We start from the raw sequence: 20,795 nt of genomic DNA on the forward strand, positions 1-20,795 counted from the left end.
CCCTTTCCAAAGAGCCTCAGAAAAGCTCAGCACAGAAAAAAATGGGGTGGAGGGCGTGTTGTTTATCTGGTGGAGAACGTTTGGTAAAAAATCTGCATCCCCCTAAACCCTTCCTTAAAGGACGCATGCACACTTGCTCATCAGAGAACACGAACGCTGTAAACACGTCTCGGTAACCTTGGTTAGCCCAGCATTTCCGCATGCATTTCATCAGGAAGCCCACGCCTCCCACCTGACACCAACGAACACTCACGGCAGTGTAGGGGATGTTACCAGTCTTGGAGGCAGCTGCTGGTTTAAGTGGCCCGCGTGGCTGCACCCCCTAGTTAAAGCGAGAGGAGGCGGTGGTCGTGCGGAGGCTCCCGGCCCAGTTCATGGTCACGGCCAAGCCCTGTCTACACCAGGTCCCCCACCCCGCCTCTCCACATTCCCTAACCAGGAAGACCACCTCATCTCACACAGCAAACCTCCGTTCAGCTGACATCATAGAAAACTAACAGTCTTTTCTGGAATCTCTAAACAAACTCTGAAGTCTCCTTTTAAAAAAAGTCCTACATATTTAGACCCCACCCCACCCCACCCCATGCTGAATCAGAGATCTACATAAAAGAGACCCTGCTCTGCTCAAGGGAATGCAGTAAGGTAATTATAGATGGTCTTACAAAAACTCAGGATAGGAAAATACCAAATACCACACCTGGTTAGAAATAATATTTATTATTCCCTCCCACCATGTACAGATTACTTTTCAGAAACATGAACGTATTATCCATGTCTTCATCAACAACAGTTTGTAGAAAATAAACTTAATTCATATCTTGTCAACAATATAGTTCTATCATTTTTTTTTAAACAATAGCCATTTTATTTTTCCATGTTAGTTCAAGAATAGCTTCAAGTTTTACATTTCAGATCAAACCAAGACAATCTTTGTTTCTAGGTAATTGCCTGACAGAGCCCCACCCCCACCCCCTAAAAAATTCTATACCCTAAGTGATAAACTCTTCTTGTACATTCAGCAAACTTTATATTGGAAAAGAAAAAGAATAATTGAGATAGGTACTTACTCTCGTGCACAGTAATAAATCTAGCTGAGCTTCTACTCCTTGCTTTGCAATGATGTTTACATAAAATAAATCGTATCTTATCAAGTTACAATGGTAATTTCTTGAAATGTGTTTACGGAAGCTATACACTTAATCCACTGAAATTCCCTTCTGATTTTTGAATCTGCAATTAAACCATCGCCATAAGGAAAAGCTTCATCCCAAGAAGATGTTTCCCCTTTTCCTCAGCTATTTCTCTCTAAAGGCTTGAATCGTCTCTCAGATCATGTAAAGAGATACGTTAAAAGCACAAGAAAAAAATGTTTTAGCTTGCTGACATAATGCCCTTAAGTTTGCTGACATAATGCCCATGTCTTAACTTTAAAATGTAAAATCAGAGTTAAAGCATCACTTAATTCATACAGTACATTGTTAATCGACAGTGTCCCACCAACTCAGAAGTTCCCCAAACTGGCTGTCTTCTCCGCTTTTAGCAATAGTGAGTTTATAACCAATGACTCAATCAAAGAGTGTGCTTGGAGTAGGCTGCTGGTTTAACTTCAGAATTACAAGTTTCAACCGTGGGCTATTTTCAGATATCGAAATGCTAAGAGTGGCATATGAACTATTAAATTTGTTTCCCATTACCTACAGGAAGAATTTGTTCAACTAAAATTTTACAAGACAAAATGCAAATCTCTATACCTATATATAGATGTATACATGTATATATTGAACCTAACTAAAGTTTTATAAGCAATACTAACATAGTTCTGGTTACACATTCCTAAAGACTTAGTAACTGCTTTAAAGATATATGTTATAAAGAGGCTTATGCAAAAGGCAAAAATTAAGAAACAACATGGTCTTTGAGGTTCTCAGTATTACGTCAAAAAGCTGTTTCTATTTCCCATAGAAGAAAACTATGCATTTATCTTCAGAAAAAAATTATAAAAAGATAATGCTATCATGTAAAGAATTCACAAAAACTATACTGTATATCCCCATAAAAGTCATACCTATTTAAGGTAAATCACAATTATGGTTTACACTGTACTACAGACATCACCATCACCTTTCCTCTTTAATAAAGAGAGGGTTTAATTCTTTTTTAACTTACTTAACTAGTGCCACAGAAATTCAAGTCCTAGTAGCAACAAGTTAAACAAGATTACAAAATAAGGCATTCTGCTCACATGTCATTAAAGTAACAGGCTGAGACAGTAAAGGGGACCTTTTCATTTTTGTAATTTTATATAATCTAAAAATTATACAGAAGGCAATCTTCACCCAAAAAATCCAATTAGCCGCTATCTTCCAGGGCAACAGAAAAACATACATAAGATCCTCAACTTTCCGGTGATTTTTTCCAGCTGCCACAAAAAGGCCAGTCTTACCTATTTAATAAAGCCCAAGAACAGAAATAAGGATGAAATGTCTTTGATTGGACTATTCCTAAGCCTGCAGGTCACACACTAAATGATTTTTCAAATTATAGGTTAAATCTAATTTGACAAAATCCCTGTAGTGTTATTTAAGGGAAAAAAAAAAAAACAAGTGGCTTCAGAACACACTTCCACACCTACATTCACACACACAGGCACACATCAACATGTGAAACTGTTTTCTTAAACACTGGTTCTCCAGAAAGAATCAAAATGTTTATCATCAAGCTGCAGCATGTGTAGTAAGGGGCAGCAATGAAATCTTTCTAGCACAAGGTAAGAATCTGAATGAACTTTTAAATGACCAGTACCTGAACCAAAAATTTTACTAAAGATGAACTCTAAAATACATATTTTTTGAAAATCTGGATTCAACTGCCTGTTGCACTTTTACATTAAGTGGTGCTTAAATAAAAATGGAGCATAAATTCAGCTCTCTACTCTCTAGACATTTAAAGCAATGGTTGTTATCAACAGGTAAAATGCACCTAATTTGGGTCTTTTGACACCTCTTAAGTTTATTGTATGATAAAGTTCTTCACAGTTTAAAATATTGTGAAGAGATATATTTATGTATAACTATATTCACATAGATATTATGTACACATACTATGTATTTAATGTACCCATAATCTTTGAATATGTGTGTGCCAGAGGATACCCCACACCTATGCAGGAACCCTGAATAGCAGATTGGTGTGGACTGAAATGATTTCTCAGAAAAGAGTAGAAGTTTAAAAAAAAAAAAGATAATTATCATGAATAATTATAACAAAAATTTTACCGTATGTACATAGTGCCTATCTCCCAGGAGGTAAGGATGCTTTACAGACGTTGGGTAGGAGGTGTGGGGCGGGCCTGGGGGAGGATCAGCTCTCGTCTCCACACGCAGGGCGCCTCCCGGCCCCGCGCTCACGACGGGGCACCCGCACCCAGCTCCCCTAGCTCGGGGCCTCAGCCAGCCGAGCAGAGTCCTGCGCTGAAATCAAGCCTCCGTCCCCCGGAGAACCTCCGCCACGGAGGGGGACCTTTCGGGCCTCAGGGACTCGTGGCTGCGCATCGCATTTACGCCACAGGGAGATCAAAATGGATTTTGGTTTTGGCAGATGAGCGAGTCTACCATTCAGTGGGACTGTAGTTCAGTGTAGCTTGTCCAGTTGAGCGCGGCGCAGCCGACGGGCCTCGGGGACGGCGCGCAGCCTCCAGCCCGGGCCGAGGAGCGCCGGCGGCCGGGGGCGCAGACGGCCTGCGCGCTCGTCGCCGCCTGGGTCTCCTCCACCGCCGCGGACCGCACGCACAGAGCGATCCGCGTTTCAGCACAAAATGTACAGTTGGCCTGCGTCGGTTCGTGTCCAAGTCAGCGAAGGCCTTAGGGGTGAACTTTAAAGGCCAGGAGCTCCTCAGAGTGCATGTTGTTTAAAGAGCGAAGATCTGGCAACTTTAGGAGAAGTTTTGTAAAAATAGAGGCCTCGTTTGGGTGGTTTTTCATTATTAAGGTCCTTAGCGCGCGGATGAGCGTTTCCTGCAAAGCCTCCACGGAGTTGACGTTTTCTATCCCCGATCGATCTGCGGAGAGCGAGGAGCAGAGGGAGAGGAGAAAGGATAAACAGTCATAACTCATACTTGTCAGTCTCATTAATGAGCTCAAACCAAAGTTTTACGCATGGGATCAAAGGCAAAAGATATCTGACAGAGTTTTCTAAAGCCCAATGGCAAATGTTTGTAGCTATTAATCATATTATAAAATATGTGTCACACAGTACCCCTGATAAATTAAAATTCTTTATACCGCTTGGGTATCTTTGCTCACAAAAATCTAGAGGTTCTGATTTTTTAAATACAATGCCACCTAATTTCAACTGCTTCTAATGAGCAAAACGAGATGAGTCGTGTGGTTTGGAAGTGTATTTTCACCTCATACAGAACATTCCACATTTGCGTGTTACCACGGGTGGCAGGCACCCGGGACCCACGCGTGGACCCCTCTCCCCGTGAGTGGGCCAGACTCACTACTGAAAGCAGTACCACAGGAAAAACCATGGCTTCCACCTCAGACAGTCTCTCACTGCTCGCTCTGAGGACAGCCAGGTGCCCTGTGAGGCGCCCTAAGATGTGCCCCAGGCTGTCTCCAGCAGCCAGAGACCAAGACACCCAGCGGGACAACTCGCAAAGAACTGACTCCTGCCAACGACCCCGTGAATAAGCCTGGAGGTCCATCTTGCCCCAGAGAAGCCTTCACAAGGATGGCCGACAGCTTGAACACAACCTCCTCAGAAACCCTGAGCCAGAGGCACCCATAGCCCAGCCCTCAGAAACTGAGAGAGAATAAATATACACATTTTCAAGCCCCAGAATCTCTAGGTAACTTGTTATGCAGTAGTAGTTATCTAACATAGCACGCAACTTTATTATCTATTCAACTCAGTTCAGTTGCTCAGTCATGTCCGACTCTTTGCAACCCCATGGACTGCAGCACGCCAGGCCTCCCTGTCCATCACCAACTCCCTATTAATAGTTGTATTAAGTTGCATTTACTTTCATTTAGCATACTGTGTTTATTAAATTCATCACACAAAAATATTAATAAGTTAGTGATTTAATGTAAATCAGCAATAAAGGAAACTACCTTTAAAAGAACCAAACCATGGACTTTTTTCATCAGCAAGGGCTATTTCTTCCCTTTACAACAGGAGACAGTTGTACACAAGAAATATTCAGTGGCTCCAAGAAGAGGGGGTTGTAATTAGCAAGAAAAAAACTTCTTCGAGGAAACAAAATTCTCTGGCCATTTACGCCCATGTTTCATTTTTTCAAACAAGGAAATTGGGGAGGTCTTCCATTGTGACTGGTAGCTGAAAAAGGCTACTTGGAATGGGAACACTCAAAACAAGGACTAAAATTTAATAGTAAAGGATGGGAGGCTGATTAACTCAATGCCGGAAAAAAATGATGAAAACAGTTTCGTATTACATTTAATAAAATGTGGATTATTGCCACAACTGTGCTAATTATTAAAGAAACAGAAACAAACTGAATGCTGACTACTGGCTGGGGTGGCAGGGAGGGAAATCAACTTTCCATACAAAACTGTACGATGGACAAAAGATCTCTTCTCTCAACACCTGACTTTGGCCATACAATCATAGGATCATCTCTGGAAAACTACTTAAAGCTTTGTAATAATGCTTCCAAGACCCTCCCTTGCCTTTAATGTTCAAGCAATTGTTTTCTTTAACAGTCTTACAATTCATTAATTCATTCACCAAACACTTTTGAATGAGTGTGGTTACCGGTATGTGAGTAGTTGCTCAGTCGTGTCCAACTCTTGCGACCCCATAGACTGGAGCCCGCCAGGCTCCTCTGTCCTGGGGATTTTCCAGGCAAGAATACTGGAGTGGGCTGCCATTGCCTTCTCCAGGTTACTCCTATGGTGCTAGGGAATAAGCAGTCACCGTGACAAACTGCAAGTCCTCGTATTCAGAGAGCTGGTATTTTGACAGAAGAAAGTAGCTGGTTTACACTACATCTGTAATTTACAGTAACAACAACTGGGAAAAAATGAAAATGATCCCCCCAAACAAAGCAGTCTAGATGGCAGTAGTACCAGTGCCAAACAGTAAGTGGAAAAGGACATTTGAGTTAGCTTTATCTGCGGTTGATCTTCCAGTTATTATCTTGACTTTCTGTGGCCTATGCCTCTCTACTCAACTCCCCTCATTGTACCTAAGAATGTTAACCATAAAAAACCACGGTTTCGTGATTTCAAGGCCAGAGGACCTAACTACAAACCCAGCTGATCATAAACAATCCTCTAGCAAGTGCAACACTAGAGGTACATACTGAAGTGGAAACTCATCTTCCAGACGCACTACGAGCTGTACTCCCGGTCAGGACACAGCTTTCCGCGTCCTTCACCATTTCGCGAGAACTCCTCCTTGACTGTCCGCCTATAGATGGACGTGAAATCCCCTCCACCATGGGGGACAACTGACACCCACACCCCAACGAGCCCAGCCTGACACCCGCAGGCCAGTCTGAGCTCCACCTGGAAGGGACTCTGCCCTTCCACACAGCCTGAAAAAGAACTAACCTTCCGGGTGCAACTGCTCTTCTCCTCACGGTATCAAGATCCTCCCCATCACTCAGGCAAGTCAGAGTTTGAGACTTCTCTCTCCCTTGGCAGCTAGAGCTGTTCTGTTAACAAGCAGTACAGGGGGAAGGCTTCTGAAGCTAGACTAATAGGGGTGCAAATGCCTGATCAGCCGATTATTAAAAATTTAACCTCAGACAAATTATTTAAGCCCCCGCCCCTGCCGTTCCTCAACCTCCTCGCCTGTGTAACTGAGGATAGCATGTCCTAGCTCACATGCAGGGTCTGTCGTGAAGACAAAATTACATAACGAGACCACTAACCAGCACATCGTCTGACAACAACCAAAACAAAGCAAAAACCAGAAGGCAAGGGTAGATTCTAAGAAAAACAAAAGCTATTTTGAATATAAAGCAAACCATAATGTTGCTTAATTCTAAGCAGTTAGCAGAAAATGCAGAAAGACAATCCATCTGCTACCTGACGCCAGAACGTTCCAGCCAGGAAGCACAGGTTTAGGGGAGAGTCTACGCTGCCTCGTCACCCTTTCGGCCCCACTGAGGGGACACTATGAGCACTCTTCCTGTAATCATAACACGTAAACACGGGTGCTTTACTGTTCACTGTTTAGGATCAACTGATAAAGCACGGAAGACAGTCACATCTCTAGAACAGAATGTAAATGTTTTCATTCTTGACGACACAGAAGAAACGCTAGGACAAAAGAAGTCAGGCTGCAGAAAAAGTAGGATGCGCCTCCCTGGACAGCGAGGACGCCTGAGCCGAACTCCTGAATATCACAGTCATTAAATAACTAAACCAACCAGGGAGAAAACAAACATAAAAACTCAGAGGGAAAAATGAGAAGGTGCTTTCTTCATTTATCAGTTGAAAAGTCCAAGTCGCTCAGTCGTGTCTGACTCTTTGCAACCCGATGGACTATACAGAATATTGGAGCAGGTTGCCTTTCCCTTCTAAGGGGATCTCCCCAACCCAGGAATCAAACCAGGGTCTCCTGCATTGCAGGCGGATTCTTTACCAGCTGAGTTATCATTGATCCGTTACATCTACTAAATAAAAAGGCATAAGGATAGTATTTTGAGTTGGATCAGCAATCATCAGAATAAGCCTGAAGAATAGGCTAGGAAGAGAATAAAGAGACTTTCCATTTTATACCTTTCCACCATTACTGTATTTTATTTTCCTGCTTTAAAAATAACAATAGTCCTTTTTTAAGTGTCAAAGATTTAAATTTGATATGAACATCATCAAGAGGAAAAATGTATCGTTTTAAGACGCAGGTATTTTTCTGTTACTTGTATTTCCTCATGTGTAAACATAACAAAAATAAGGAGGCCGTAGTACGGTATATCCCCAAGCAGGCAAAGGGGCAAACGGGTTGGTGGGTAAATGGCTAGAGAGAGATCCCTAAGGTTAATGGTGCTCTTTTTTGGTGGTGATATTATCACCCCTTATTTTCATCTTAGTATTGACACTGTCTAATTTCTCAAAGAACCTGTATTATTCTTATGATCAGAAGACAAAACAAGGCTTTCTCCAAGTTAAAATCTGAAACAACAGAGGAATCACATTCTTGGTGGAAACTACGAAGGAGCACGGTGCCTGGCGAGCACCCCTGCGCCCCCGGCCGCACCCCCCTGACCTGTCCCAGGAGCAGGGGGCCACCGTCTCCCCCTGAACTGCCCCGGGAGCGCCCCCCCGCCGGCCGCATCCCCTCTGACCTGTCGGGGAGCGCAGCCCCTCCTCCCCGCCTCCTCCGCCAGGACCACCTCCGACCACCTCCTCACCCCTCAGGTCACCCGCACAGCCTGTGAAGCCGACCCTCCAGCTGACGGCCCGCCGATCCGGCGCCCCGGGGCAAACACAGGACCCACGTCACAGTAGCTCAGCGCTCACGCCCGGGCGCCCCCCACCGTGGAGTCACACTGCCGCCCAGGCCGGGCGCTCACAGCGGTCACTCAGCCCGGGGCTCCCCGTCTCCCGCCTCCCGCCCCTCGGGCCATCCTCACCTTCCTCTGGGGAGGCCTAACAGTCCACCCACGGTCCCGCTTCACCACGATCCTGCCCGCAAAGCCTTCTTCCTTCGCAAGACGCCCATCTACCGCAGGCAGAGCCTCACCGGTTAGAACACAAAGCTCTCTGCGTTGGTTCTGTCTCTCCAGATGGAACCTAGGCGCGTGTCCTCAACCTGGTCCTATCACCCTGAGCACCTCGCACTCCAGGCCCATTCACTAAAGAAGTTAATGAGTATGGATCACCTGTAGTTTCACGATTATAGATTTACTAACCTGATGCCAACTCAAACTATTACTAATTACTTATCAAGAGACTCTGCAAAACAGTGGGTTATGTGCAAGAGGCTTCCCAGGTGGCGCTAGTGGTAAAGAAGCCACCTGCCAGGGCATGAGATGTGAGAGACAAAGGTTTGGTCCCCGGGTCAGGAAGATGCCCTGGAGGAGGAAATGGCAACCCCCTCCAGTATTCCTGCCTGGAGAATCCCCTGGACAGAGGAGGCCATGCGGTCGCAAAGGAGTCCGACGCGACGCGTGACTGAACACACACATGAGCAAGAGGCATTGAAAGGCTGCTGAGAAACCAGGCCTCCCCCTGACACGGCCCATCGTATTATCCTGTAAGCCCAGGTAGGGCAGGTCAGAAAAGGGGGCCAAACAATGCTCGCAAATGGCCTAACCCCTGACATGCAATGGGCCCTTCAAGATACACAAAGAACTTATCCTCTCCAGGGATTACCGGTGTGACGAGTCACTGACTGACAGCTCAGCCCGTAACCAGGGGCCATACTCACATTTCACAACCCTCCCTGTGCTCAGCACAAGGGCTTTTACACAGCACAAAGTCAATGGGAAACTTAAAGTAAGTCACGTCAAATACTGTCTAATTCTCCACAAATGGTTTAAAATAAAGTCAGGGATACCTAAAAATGGCTGGCACTTTTTCACACATTCCCAAGGAGGTCACCACCTCAGTCCCGATTTCTTACTGGGGGTAATCCCTCTCTTACTGTCTGAGCTGAGATACGTGGGTCAGAAACAACCGCAATGTAACACCAGGTGGCAGAGAAACGGAAACACCGTCAGTGCCTCATGAGCATCAGGAAACGCTGGGACACAGCAGCCGCAGCACTCGCTCAGGCAGAGGCTCGCGTCTGCCCTGCGCCAACGGCACATGAGGCTCCCACGCACAATCGCCTCCCTTCCCAGGAGGAGGAGGAAACCAAGACCAGAGAGAGACGGGTACTTACCGAGCCACCCAGAGAACTCAGGAGCAAAGCTGAATGAAAGCCTACAACTCTTAATTCTGATTTTTGTAACAAAAGACGGTAATAGCATACATCTTGATACTTACAACACTTTCAAGTAACCCACATGGTATTTTTAATTAAAACTTAGATTTGAAAAAAAAAAAAAAAAAACTTAGATTTGGATTACCACCACCTAGCTGGTGATATACAGTCTTGCAAAAAATAAATCCATGAGATAGTAAGACTTTAAAATATATATATGAACAAAAGCTAAAGATTAAGAGAGGTAGACATGAGGCCCAGATCTCAACATCCATTTATCACTATACAGCACTTTTGACTTTTACTGTCATGGCAAAAAAATTCATCATGCAAAAATAACAGACCTCTAGTTCAGCATCTTCCCTAAGGCCTTTGTCCCTCTATACGACCGGCTTCCTTACCTGCAGAGACCAGGACAACTGCTGTAAACAGACTCATCTCTTCATCACTAAGTTGGAGGGCATTTAGCTTCTCACTAAATTCAAACATAGAGTTTAGCAGGTCGCCTGCTCCCATTGAGTGTAAATCATCCACACTATACTTCTTTCCACTTAAAAAGGTGACAGTACGTTCCTTTGCATCAAACAATGACGCAAACCGTACCATTAAAACCTGGAAAAAGAAAAAGACTTAAATGTATATGGGGAAGTTCAATCGTAATATGAGACAATAACTCAGTATTCAAGTCAGTTAAGAGATATCCTACGTATTTTTAAAAGTTGTAGAAGAAAAACTGAGTTTATTTTTACCCAGAACCATTTGCTTAAGGCAAATTCTCCATCAAAGCAATACTCTAGGAAGAGCATCAAAAAATAAAATTCTAGTCACCAACGGCAAAACAGTCAACGCTTATGGTGCTCTGAGGCTATTAACAAAGATTCTGAAATACAGATTCAAAATTAAAGCATGCCAAAAAACCCCAAATTAAAGCAGGCAATAATGCCAAGAAGTCTGAAACTGGGCCTTTATTACAGAAACTCTATTAAGCTATCAAGTACATCACACGGTCACTAAGCCCGAAGTAAAAAGAGCAGTGTTTCAATGCAACAACACTTGGAAATATCCAAACACCAATTGTAGACAAGCAAAAGATGAACTCTAGTTAGTCTATTTCAAGAAACGGTGACCCAAACAGACACGAACTATTACAGCAGGTGTTCTAGATATCAGGTTATGGTGGAAATCCAAACCAAGAGTCACTGCAGACCTGCAGGGCCTGCTCCACTCTAGTCAATGCTAACGACTATGTCCCTTATTTCTCACGTAACCAGAGGGACGCTGAACGAACACCTGCCCTTTGCAGAGCTCCTAAGCAAAGACATGCTTCACCCAAGACAGCCCGAGAGACGGGGAGCCTTCCAAGAAGACAGCCCGAGAGAGGGGGGGCCTTCCAAGAAGACAGTGCTAGCTCTGCAGCCAGCTGTCTCCAGATAGATCATAAAGGGAACAGAATGCACGTCCTGGACTAGGAGATCTGTGTTCTAGTCCTGACTGTCATGAATATACTGGTAACCCAGGAAAGAAAAGTCTCTTCACCTCTCTGGGCTATAGTTATATAACCTCATAACTGGGTGAACTGAACTTGATCTCTGACATCCCCTTCTGACTTTAAATCTGGAGGTCCACTGGTCAAGAGTCTGTCTTCCAATGCAGGGGACACCGGGTTTGATGCCTGGTCAGGGAACTATGATCCGACATGTTCCGACTAGAGGAACCCACAAGCTTCGACAAAGGCCCAACGCAGCCAAAGACCCTTTAGTCTAACGTTTTCCTTTAAACTGAAAATTCTAACCTATAGGTGTTTCTTTGGAAATACATCACAGCTATTTTATTTATGAAAACATCACCTTCTCTATTCTAGTCCAAGAGGCCCAGAGAACAGAGCCAAAGGCAAGGGGTTTTGTGGGGGGTACATGTGTGAAAACAGGCGTGAGGAAGAAGGAAATGTGATAAAAGGAAAGTCAGTAGCAGAGGACATGTCACCAAGCTGGACACCACCGACATCAAGCACAACCGAGATCTGGGCCACGTGGGGCCATCCAAGGACATGAAGCTCCCCCCGACTTCCTCTGCTGATCAAAGGCTGGGGCCACCCAACATCAGCTCCCACCCTCCCCTGTATTTCAGGACAATGCCCACGTGAGCTCCAGGCCAGTCCTGTGCCTTCACCCACCTCGGCTGCGGCAGGGAAACCCCGGGCCAACATATGAGAGGCACCTAGCCAAGCACAGGGAGAGGTTCTGTCTGGGTCCTACTCAAGTTGGCAACAAGAGCTGCCCCAGGCCCAGGAGACGGCATCCCAGAAAGAGAAGCTGGAGTCGAAAGAGCAGCCAAGGACTCTGACGCGGCCAAGGGGATTGTGGGAACACATATGAAACATCTGCGACGTCGGCCAAATATTTCCCCGTCTCTTAAGAGACAAAACCACGATCTGTTTGCCCTTTGGTCTGGTACTGAACCCAGGAGATGCTGGGCTGGGCTTTTGGTAGGGGTCTAACTCCGGAGAACCTGCCAGGTTCACACCTGGAGGCAGTTCCAGGACTTGGGAGTTTCTGTGCTGTGAACCCAGCATGTTTGAGTTTCAAGCCTTGAGTCATGCAGAGTTTACCTTGTCTCTCCCCAAGATCCTGGGATGGCCATGCCAGGTAGTTTGTTGGTAGTTTCAGCCTCTAGACTACAAACACTTGTTGAGAAAAGAATGAAAATAAAATACTACCCTGCCCTGTATCAACAACATTGAAGATAAATAAAAACCTACCTCAAAAGTCCCAGCCTTTAAAAGGTTGACCTGGTCATGCTGCGAGAGATCTCTGAACCCAGGAATGCGCTTTGCAAACTCCACCACTTCCTTTACTGCTGGGGTGAAGCTCATGGAAAATTCTTCCCAGATTTCATGCCCCGATTTATGAGGATCTACGTACGGAGACTTACTCATCGGACAGACCTAATATGCACAAGACAGAAGAAATCTTCAATTATGAGAGGTGGGAAACAAACTTCAAAGGGAGTGTATCAGTCAGCGGAAACCCCAACAGGAAAACACTCTCCAACACCATAGAATCTACTGATATTAGCTAGCACTTTCTCTACTGGCTGCTGCCCTTGTGACAGAAAGGCTCAGAGCAGCCTAATTTAAACAGCAGTCAACTTATCGTAAAAGAAGTAGCCTAAGCAAAAAGTTCATCTGTTACAAGCTGGTTCAAAACCCTGGTGCACAAGCTATAGAAACATAAAGCAGCTGAGCGGCTGGGGCTGGGCCTGGGGCAGGGGCTGTTTGCCAACAGGCACAAGGGATGCTTTTGGGGGTGATGGGGACACCCCGGCACACCACGCAGACACGAAACACGCACCGTGCACGCTGACAAAATCAGCCTTCACGTGCACACCAAACCCAGGAGATCCAGAAACGGGGTGGCTCCACAACCATGGGGAACATCACAAACGAGAACCTAAACCTTTATATATTTCCCCCTCCTTACGGCAGTCACTATGCCTGAAGAAAATGAGGTTACATTCCAGATCCATGGAATCAAACAACTTCAAGGGACCAAAAAAAAAAAAAAAAAAAAACACTTAACATTAGGATTAGGGTAGAGTCAACTATTTTGAAAATGAAAAAAGAAGATTTTAACTACCCAGCTGCAGAAAACACCAAGCACTATCAAAGGACCTGACGGTGTAGACAGAGCCTCGGGACTGCTGCTCTGGGTGAAAGTCTGGCTGAGCATAAACAGCGTGCTTTCACGCAGACTGCTGGATTTGATGAAACACTTAAATGACGCTAACACTGACTCATCCTACAGGACGAAGTCTGAGAAAATTCTTAGAAACCAGCGGATTATCTTAAACTATTCCCAAGTCTTCAAACCATGAAACACCCATGCTCTATATCCAAAGACCTTTTGATATCATGATGGTTAAAGACGACACTTTCCATCCCAGTCAAGAATTACTGACTGTGGCAAGCTATAGGATCAGTCCCTTGAGGAAATCCCAATGCTAGTAAGGCCAAGACTAACTTGAATACCTGCATTTTGAAAGGGCTTTCTAAGAATTAAAGGATCAATTCTTCATAATCCATATTTTACATAAAATCCTAATTCTGATCATAATATCAATCAAATAACATGCTTGTGTACCTAGCTCTGTATGCAATCAGGTCATTTCACAAATGCTGTTTATTCAAAATATTTGATCTAAAATACAACGCAAAAGGGATTCTAATAAATCTCCTAGCCTTCCTGACCCTCACCCCCTGCCTCTGAAGTTTGAATGGCTTCCGAATAAAAGCAAGCCTTCACAGTTTTCCTCGACACAAAGTGAGCAAAAAACGTGATTTCACCATACCAGGTGCATTCTCGCTCCAGTGTTGCACAGGAAACCGTTCTTGTTCTCATTCTGAGAAAACCCATCTACGGAAACTCTATCACACACTCGTTGAGCATAGGCGCCGGAGAAGCTCACGCAGTGTCCGCCGGCGACACAGACGCCATGCCCGCCAGGGTAGTGCATGCCACCCCGGCCCTTGTAGTGTCCACCGAGATGCTGCGCGCTCTCGGCACAGGGGAAGCGGCCGTGCGGCCCGCCCACACAGGGCTCGTGGTTCACGCTGTATTGCTCCAGGTTCTTAGCAAGCCGCTCTCGAGGCGGCACCGTGGTCTCCGCTGAGCTTTCGCGCGGCTCCTGATTATACATGAAGGTGTCCTTGTGCGCTCTGGTTACCATGCCGATCACTTCCTCCTTCGCAAAATCGGAGGAGGAGGGAGAAGAGCTTTTGCTGTTGTCTGGCTCCAGCTGGGGTTTGGGTCGCGGTTGTTCCTGGGCTGGCAAGGCGATCTGCTCATGATGGTCTGCTAAAGGATCACTGTGCAAACGGCCACTGAGCTGGCTGTCCATCATGGTCCTCATTGCACTCTGCATCTCGATCAGCATCCGTTGTTTTTCACGCTTAGGAATACGCCCAAACCGAACAGCTATTGCAGAAAAAGATATTCAACATCTACATGTTAAAGAAGACCTGTTTATTCCCAAGAGTAACACAGAATTGGCTCAGACAGCTACAGCTTCTGATCACACAAGAATGCCCACTTGAGTCTGGCCAAAAATCATTCTAAACTTGCCGGCTATGTTTTTGAGATACCACAGGAAGCGGGAGTAGGGAGAGAAATTTTTCACTTTTCTCTCAAAATAAAGCTAAAGAGAAGACTTCTTGGCTATTTTATAAGCAAAGTCTAAGAAAAAAAATTGAAATTAACTAATGAAAATCAGTTTGAAACAAACCAGCACTACCACACAGCACCTTAGGAACAAGGCTGAAGACTGTCCTCAGGAAGGCACTCAGCTACCCACATCCATCAGCTGGATGGATGGAGCAGTCACTTCCTGACCTCTGACCGTTCACCTCTGCAACCTTGTCCTCAAGACCCAACTATTAAGTGGTCACCTTTTCCAACTTCTTAAGAGAAAATCTTAAAAGAAAAGAAAGAAAAAAAATCACAGTCGATAGAAATGTAGTTATTGGAAAATAAACTGGCTGGATTTTAATTAAAATCAATGAAACAAAAATAAAAGCATTCATTTGCAATATCTTAGAGACTAGTTTTAGAATGAGTCCTGTCTCCAACATTCCTATCCCTGAGGGAAAGAAAAGCTTCTTTCTATTCTAGTATTTATACACGGATAATAGAAATTCAATGTATCCACCCAGCAAGGAGGTCTCACAGCTCCAGCTGCAGCCTCTTACACTGTCGCAACCACAAACATGACTTCATCCTTCTGCACAGTCTACCTTCGCTCGCCTCTGCACGACTGATGACCATTTTTACTCTTGTAGAAATCCCAATATCCATCAAGTTTGGATTAGTGTTTCTAGAGCCATAAAAAAAATTTCTTTTAAGCAACTGAAAACATAAAACATCAATTGTTGAAACCTGTCATTCAAGAACCTACTTATTACAACACTGTATCTCTGTGTCAGTACATACTAGCTAGAGTAACCTAAGGGACTGCTTCAATCACCCTTCCCTAGATAAATACAAGGCTCTTTCTTAGCAGTTCTCAATGCACTCCTACCCTGACCCCTCTGAAAGCCTCACAGTCCTCGGCTATGTCACTTGGAAGAGAACGAGACTCCCCAGGCACTACGGAAGAGTCGGGTCTCCCAGTGACGTTGCCCACATACGACACTGACGGTCCCGCCAGTCGCCGCCACTTCCGCTTCCCACGGGAGTGGAGCACGCCAGGATCGAGCAGCCACCTCCACACCAGACCACAACATGCCTTGCAATTCTGCATCACCTTCGAAAGGACTCACAATCGGTGCCGAAGAGCATGGTGTCATCTCAGGACTGAGAAGTCACAGTGCTAGTTCAGAGAGGGAGAAATGGGCTCCTCGGAACAACTAAGAAAGAAATCAGGGGAAAAGCCAAGAACTCCTATATCAGGAAAAACCACACCTTTATTTTTTGAAAAAGAAAAAGTATTCACATCACACAGAGGAAAAGTGGGTCTTTTCACAGGCAAGAAACAAAAAAAGAAGTGAGTCAAAAGCTGTTTCTGAGATGACGATGCTAAAATTTGACTTGAATCAATTTGGCATCCTGTAAGACAACAAAATGTGTTTTTGAAAATCCATTTCACCCTGAGCACAAGGGGGCCTTTGGTAATTGACTCACGGCTCTGGTTCACACTGAGGAATATAGCCAAGCCCCATACGCTTTAAGAAGAGCACTCTTTAAACTGGGAACATACCATCTCTCGACATTCCGACAGACAGACACTTTTTGAAGCGACACTGCTGGCATCTGTTCCTGTTCATTCTCATTATAGAGCAGTTTTCATTCTTCAGGCACTTCTTGTACTGAATGTTTTGCTGAATGCTTCTCCGGAAAAAACCCTGAGAACAAAGGAAGATGTCGGGATCCGATTAAAAACATCCAGGGGAACTCCTTCTAAGCGTCCCCCACACCTAATTAGCCAGTGCGCTACCAGGGACCTGAGAAGTTATTCTGGCTTGGAGCAGGGGAGAGACAACATTGACACTCAGATAGTCACCGAGCTCTCAGTGGTGCCCACAAGCGCCTGCCGGCCACACAGAGCTCTTTCCCCCTTCCCTCTCAGAGTCTCAGTGCTGCCAAAGCCCCCGTGTCCTTCACTCCAATCACCTGTTACCAGCCGGGCCTGCAGCCATGCTTTCCAGCTCATACTGGAGTCACTTACACATTCCCAAACTCTTGCAATATGAAGGACATCCGCAACAAGATGACAGAGAATGGCATTCCATACCACAATTCCCTCACTAGATCTAAGGCTCACGTTAGGAGAACTTGGTCTTTCCTGGATTATCATCTGCTGACCCCTTATACATTCCAGATGTTCCAGGTTACTTATCAGCTGCAGGTTAAGTGTCTCTCACACACACACACACACACAGCTCCCAGCTGGATGAGCGCACACAGCTGCCCATATTTACTACACAAGTAATTCAAGTTCATGCCCTGTGAGTGGTCTGCAAAGACCTCCACTTGACTTTTTCAGGAAAATCAAAATCACCAAAATTATTTTGAACTGCAGTTTCCTTGACTGTCCTAACTAACCACATTATTGGATGAATCTGTATTGACTGTGGGATATAACATTTTTTTACTTTGTTACTGTAATACTATACTTGGGCACTATGATATCTGAGCTAGATCTTTAAGAGCAATTATGTGTGGCATTTATCAAGAATATGCACTTAGTTTCATTTGCTTGTGCTTTGGTTTCTCTAGCTATAAACATAGTTATTTCATATCTTTTGTAAAAAGAAAAATTGTTTATAGAATTTTTAACACAATGAAAAAGTGCTATTTCTGAATAAAGTACAGAAGTCCTGTGATGTAAGAGCTACAGAACTCACAGCTCATCCAGAGCCACCCAAGAAAGTATTTCCCCTTCATGGATAGTCATTGTTTCGCTCGCCCACCACATCCCGCCCAACTGGGTCCCTGCTTCCACCTTTCAGGCAGAGAAGAGCGCGAGCGCAGTCTTGGCCGCGTTAGTTTTAGACACTCAGGAGGAAGGACCAGATGAGAAGAGAGGTTCCCCAGATATGAGCAGCAAGTACAGACTTCTCACTTGGAGCTACCTGACTCAGGAATACTCAACGCAACTTACAAATGAGCTTACCCAGGGCTCAATTTATACTTGAGACTCTTTCACTTACTTGCATCACTTCCGAGGGTATCACATTTTTACAAGCACCTAGGAACTGCTCCCCGTTCCCAGCACCTGAGAGGTCGAGTGTCCAAGGACCTGATGAGATCTGTTCCGAGCCTGGTTTACTCTAAGTGTCCAGAACGCAGCAGGCCTGCCCGCATGCTCCCTGCCCTCCACTCCCACCCAGGACAGTGCCTGACACGCCGGTGAGTGAACACTTCACACCAGACTCAAGTTTGAGATAACACATTTATTTTGATCAAAATCTTAAAGGAAAAAGAAATACTACATATATTTAAAATGTAGTTTTAAAATATGCTTTTCAAAATGAGTTATGTTTGTACACAACATAAAAGGCTCAAAACTTTAAGGAGCAGCTGACTTCTCTCCTCCTCCTGGATTATCAACCATGTAATTTCTTTAATCCCACAATCAGCAGCTTAAACAAATGAAAGCATGCATTACCTTACAGCCTTCACAAGCATGAACGCCGTAGTGGAATCCTGAGGCCACGTCCCCACAGACTTTACACAGGAGAACCATGCCACTGAATTCTGAAGCACAAACAGACACAAAAGTGAAAAGCTAAAAGAAAAGCTAAAACTGTTTCTTTCCAATGGAGTTCTGTATTTTGTTAACCTGTAAATACTTTTAAAAATATACAAATATATAATGTCAGAGAAAAATCTTTATACCAAATTGACAAATCAAAAGAAATCATGCCTGATGGCACTGCCAAAACTCTCTCAGAGGGCTGAAGATCCTGGACAGACACTGAGATTTTGTAAATCTAGAATTATTCTTCATCAGATATGCAATCAGAACTAAGAAACCAATTCTATGGGGTTGAGAGTAAAGAAATCAGTGCCAGGGGTGTCAACCAATAAAAGAGGCGAAGTGGGGTCTCCACAGGCTGAGTCCCACCTGTGGGCAGAGTCTGACCCACCCGTGGGCAGAGCCAGGTGCCAGGCCTTCCTGAGCCCACCCTGAACCAGCCTGTGACCTCTGCCCTCATTCATGGAGCCACATTCCCACTACTCTGTGGGATATTCCAATCCTCCAAATGTTCCTAGCGCCAGCTTCATGAAAGCAAACCCCTTTCCCTGAGTGAGTGCTCCATTCCAGAAACCAGATTCAGCAGGAGGAGTGCAGAAGGAAGACAACAGTGGAAGGTAAGGGGGCGCCCGAGAGGAAACACGGGCAGATAGACCCCTCACCACAGAGAACCGATTAAGACAGGCTCTAGGCTGTAACTTTTAATTAAGGTCATCACTGATTTCTGAATAATTACTGAACTATAATTACCCAGAAGGGGTAAAAAGTATACCCAGAAATAAAATGGTCCCCACCAAATGAACAGGTGATAAAGTAAGCCCCACCTGCAATTACTGGCATCAACTGTCAGAAAACTAGACAACTCACTTGTCACTCCACTGTGACTCTTTGTCACCCCAGGGGCGCTCGATTTGCTGGTTTTCATAGAACAATCTATTCGATCATTCTTCAGGATGCCTTCAATACTGGAGAGATCGCCATTTTTGGGGTTCCCATTGCTATCAGAATGAGTGCTGTTTGGAGAAGACGGGACAGAAGAGGACGCGGACTGGAAGCTACTCTCGGAGCCCTCACTGTGACAAGAGGCTGGGCTGGACGCTGAGCTGGAAGAGCTGATGTAGGCAATCACACCTCCTGGAAAACAGGGGGGAACCAGGTAATCAGACACATGATAACGCCTATTTCCTATTTTCACAAATCTCAGCAGTAAAGTCACTACGCTGGAAAACAGGTTAATGATCAAAATTATCGCAAAAGGGAAAAGTAGCTTATTTTCTTCCCTACTTCCTACTATTCCTGCTTCCACAAAGTTCAAAGCTATGAAATCCCCACTGGTTTAAAAAGTAGGCAGGCTCTCACTGGCTCTGTTATTCTCAGCATGTCCCGATCCATACTTCAAAGCTTTCCATTTTCCAAACTGCTCCTAAAAGGGGATGCAAGACCTTCCTGAGTGACATAAAGCCAGTCGTCACGCTGCCTAGGCCACGAGGAAATCTGGTTCTGGCCCCCTCTCTGCTTCCTTCACTATCCCTTCATGTGACACTGTCCCAGAACAACGGGCTCACCGCTTACCCAGCCCACGGCCCAGCATCTGGCTAAAGCCCAGCTCAGTCAAGCACAGATGCAACGTCTGGAACTCCGGATGAAGGAATCGACCTGGAAGCACAAAGCCTTGCACAGCTGTGGCTCTCACAGTCTGTGTGTTCTGATGCTCCCCAAAGACTCCACCACTACCCATGAACCCCAGTTCTGCGCCTGCCTTCTCCCTACTCCTGCCATCGGACCTGCAGACACACTCCCCTCCAAAGCAGCTCTTGAGAAACCCAGACGCACCGCTTGTTCTCCTGACTCACTGTTTACAGTGAGTGTCCAAGAGGCTGGAAGGCGGAAGGCATGCTCTTAGCTAACTCCCCCTTCACAGAGCTACCTTCAGAACACTCTGTACCACTTCACTAGGAAAACTCTCACAACTCCCCTGAAACTGGCTGTGACCTCTTAAGAGACTGCGAACCTTCTAGCTTAAGAAATAGCAGGGTATAATTTCAAACTTCTTCCCTAAAAGTGATAAAACGCTGCAAGAGTAACCTCATGGTCAGAAGTATTATTTTTCCAAATCCCAGGCCAAACAAGTAATTTTC

The 20,795-nt window shown here is 45.1% G+C and overlaps 1 protein-coding gene across 1 annotated transcript; it reads right to left on the bottom strand.

Moving 5' to 3' along the window:
- Positions 1-696: 696 nt before the first annotated feature.
- On the bottom strand, positions 697-19,810 carry NR1D2 (nuclear receptor subfamily 1 group D member 2). The gene is made up of 7 exons (XM_040243302.1): positions 19,525-19,810; positions 18,568-18,656; positions 16,657-16,801; positions 14,254-14,879; positions 12,665-12,850; positions 10,308-10,518; positions 697-4,057 (listed from the first exon to the last, which is right to left on the bottom strand). Exons 1-7 carry the CDS (start codon positions 19,580-19,582, stop codon positions 3,861-3,863), a joined length of 1,512 nt encoding a protein of 503 aa, XP_040099236.1. The 5' UTR covers positions 19,583-19,810; the 3' UTR covers positions 697-3,860.
- Positions 19,811-20,795: the final 985 nt, after the last annotated feature.

The sequence above is a fragment of the Oryx dammah genome, unplaced genomic scaffold, assembly GCF_014754425.2.
Source record: "Oryx dammah isolate SB20612 unplaced genomic scaffold, SCBI_Odam_1.1 HiC_scaffold_7, whole genome shotgun sequence".
NCBI classification, from domain to species: Eukaryota; Metazoa; Chordata; class Mammalia; order Artiodactyla; family Bovidae; genus Oryx; species Oryx dammah.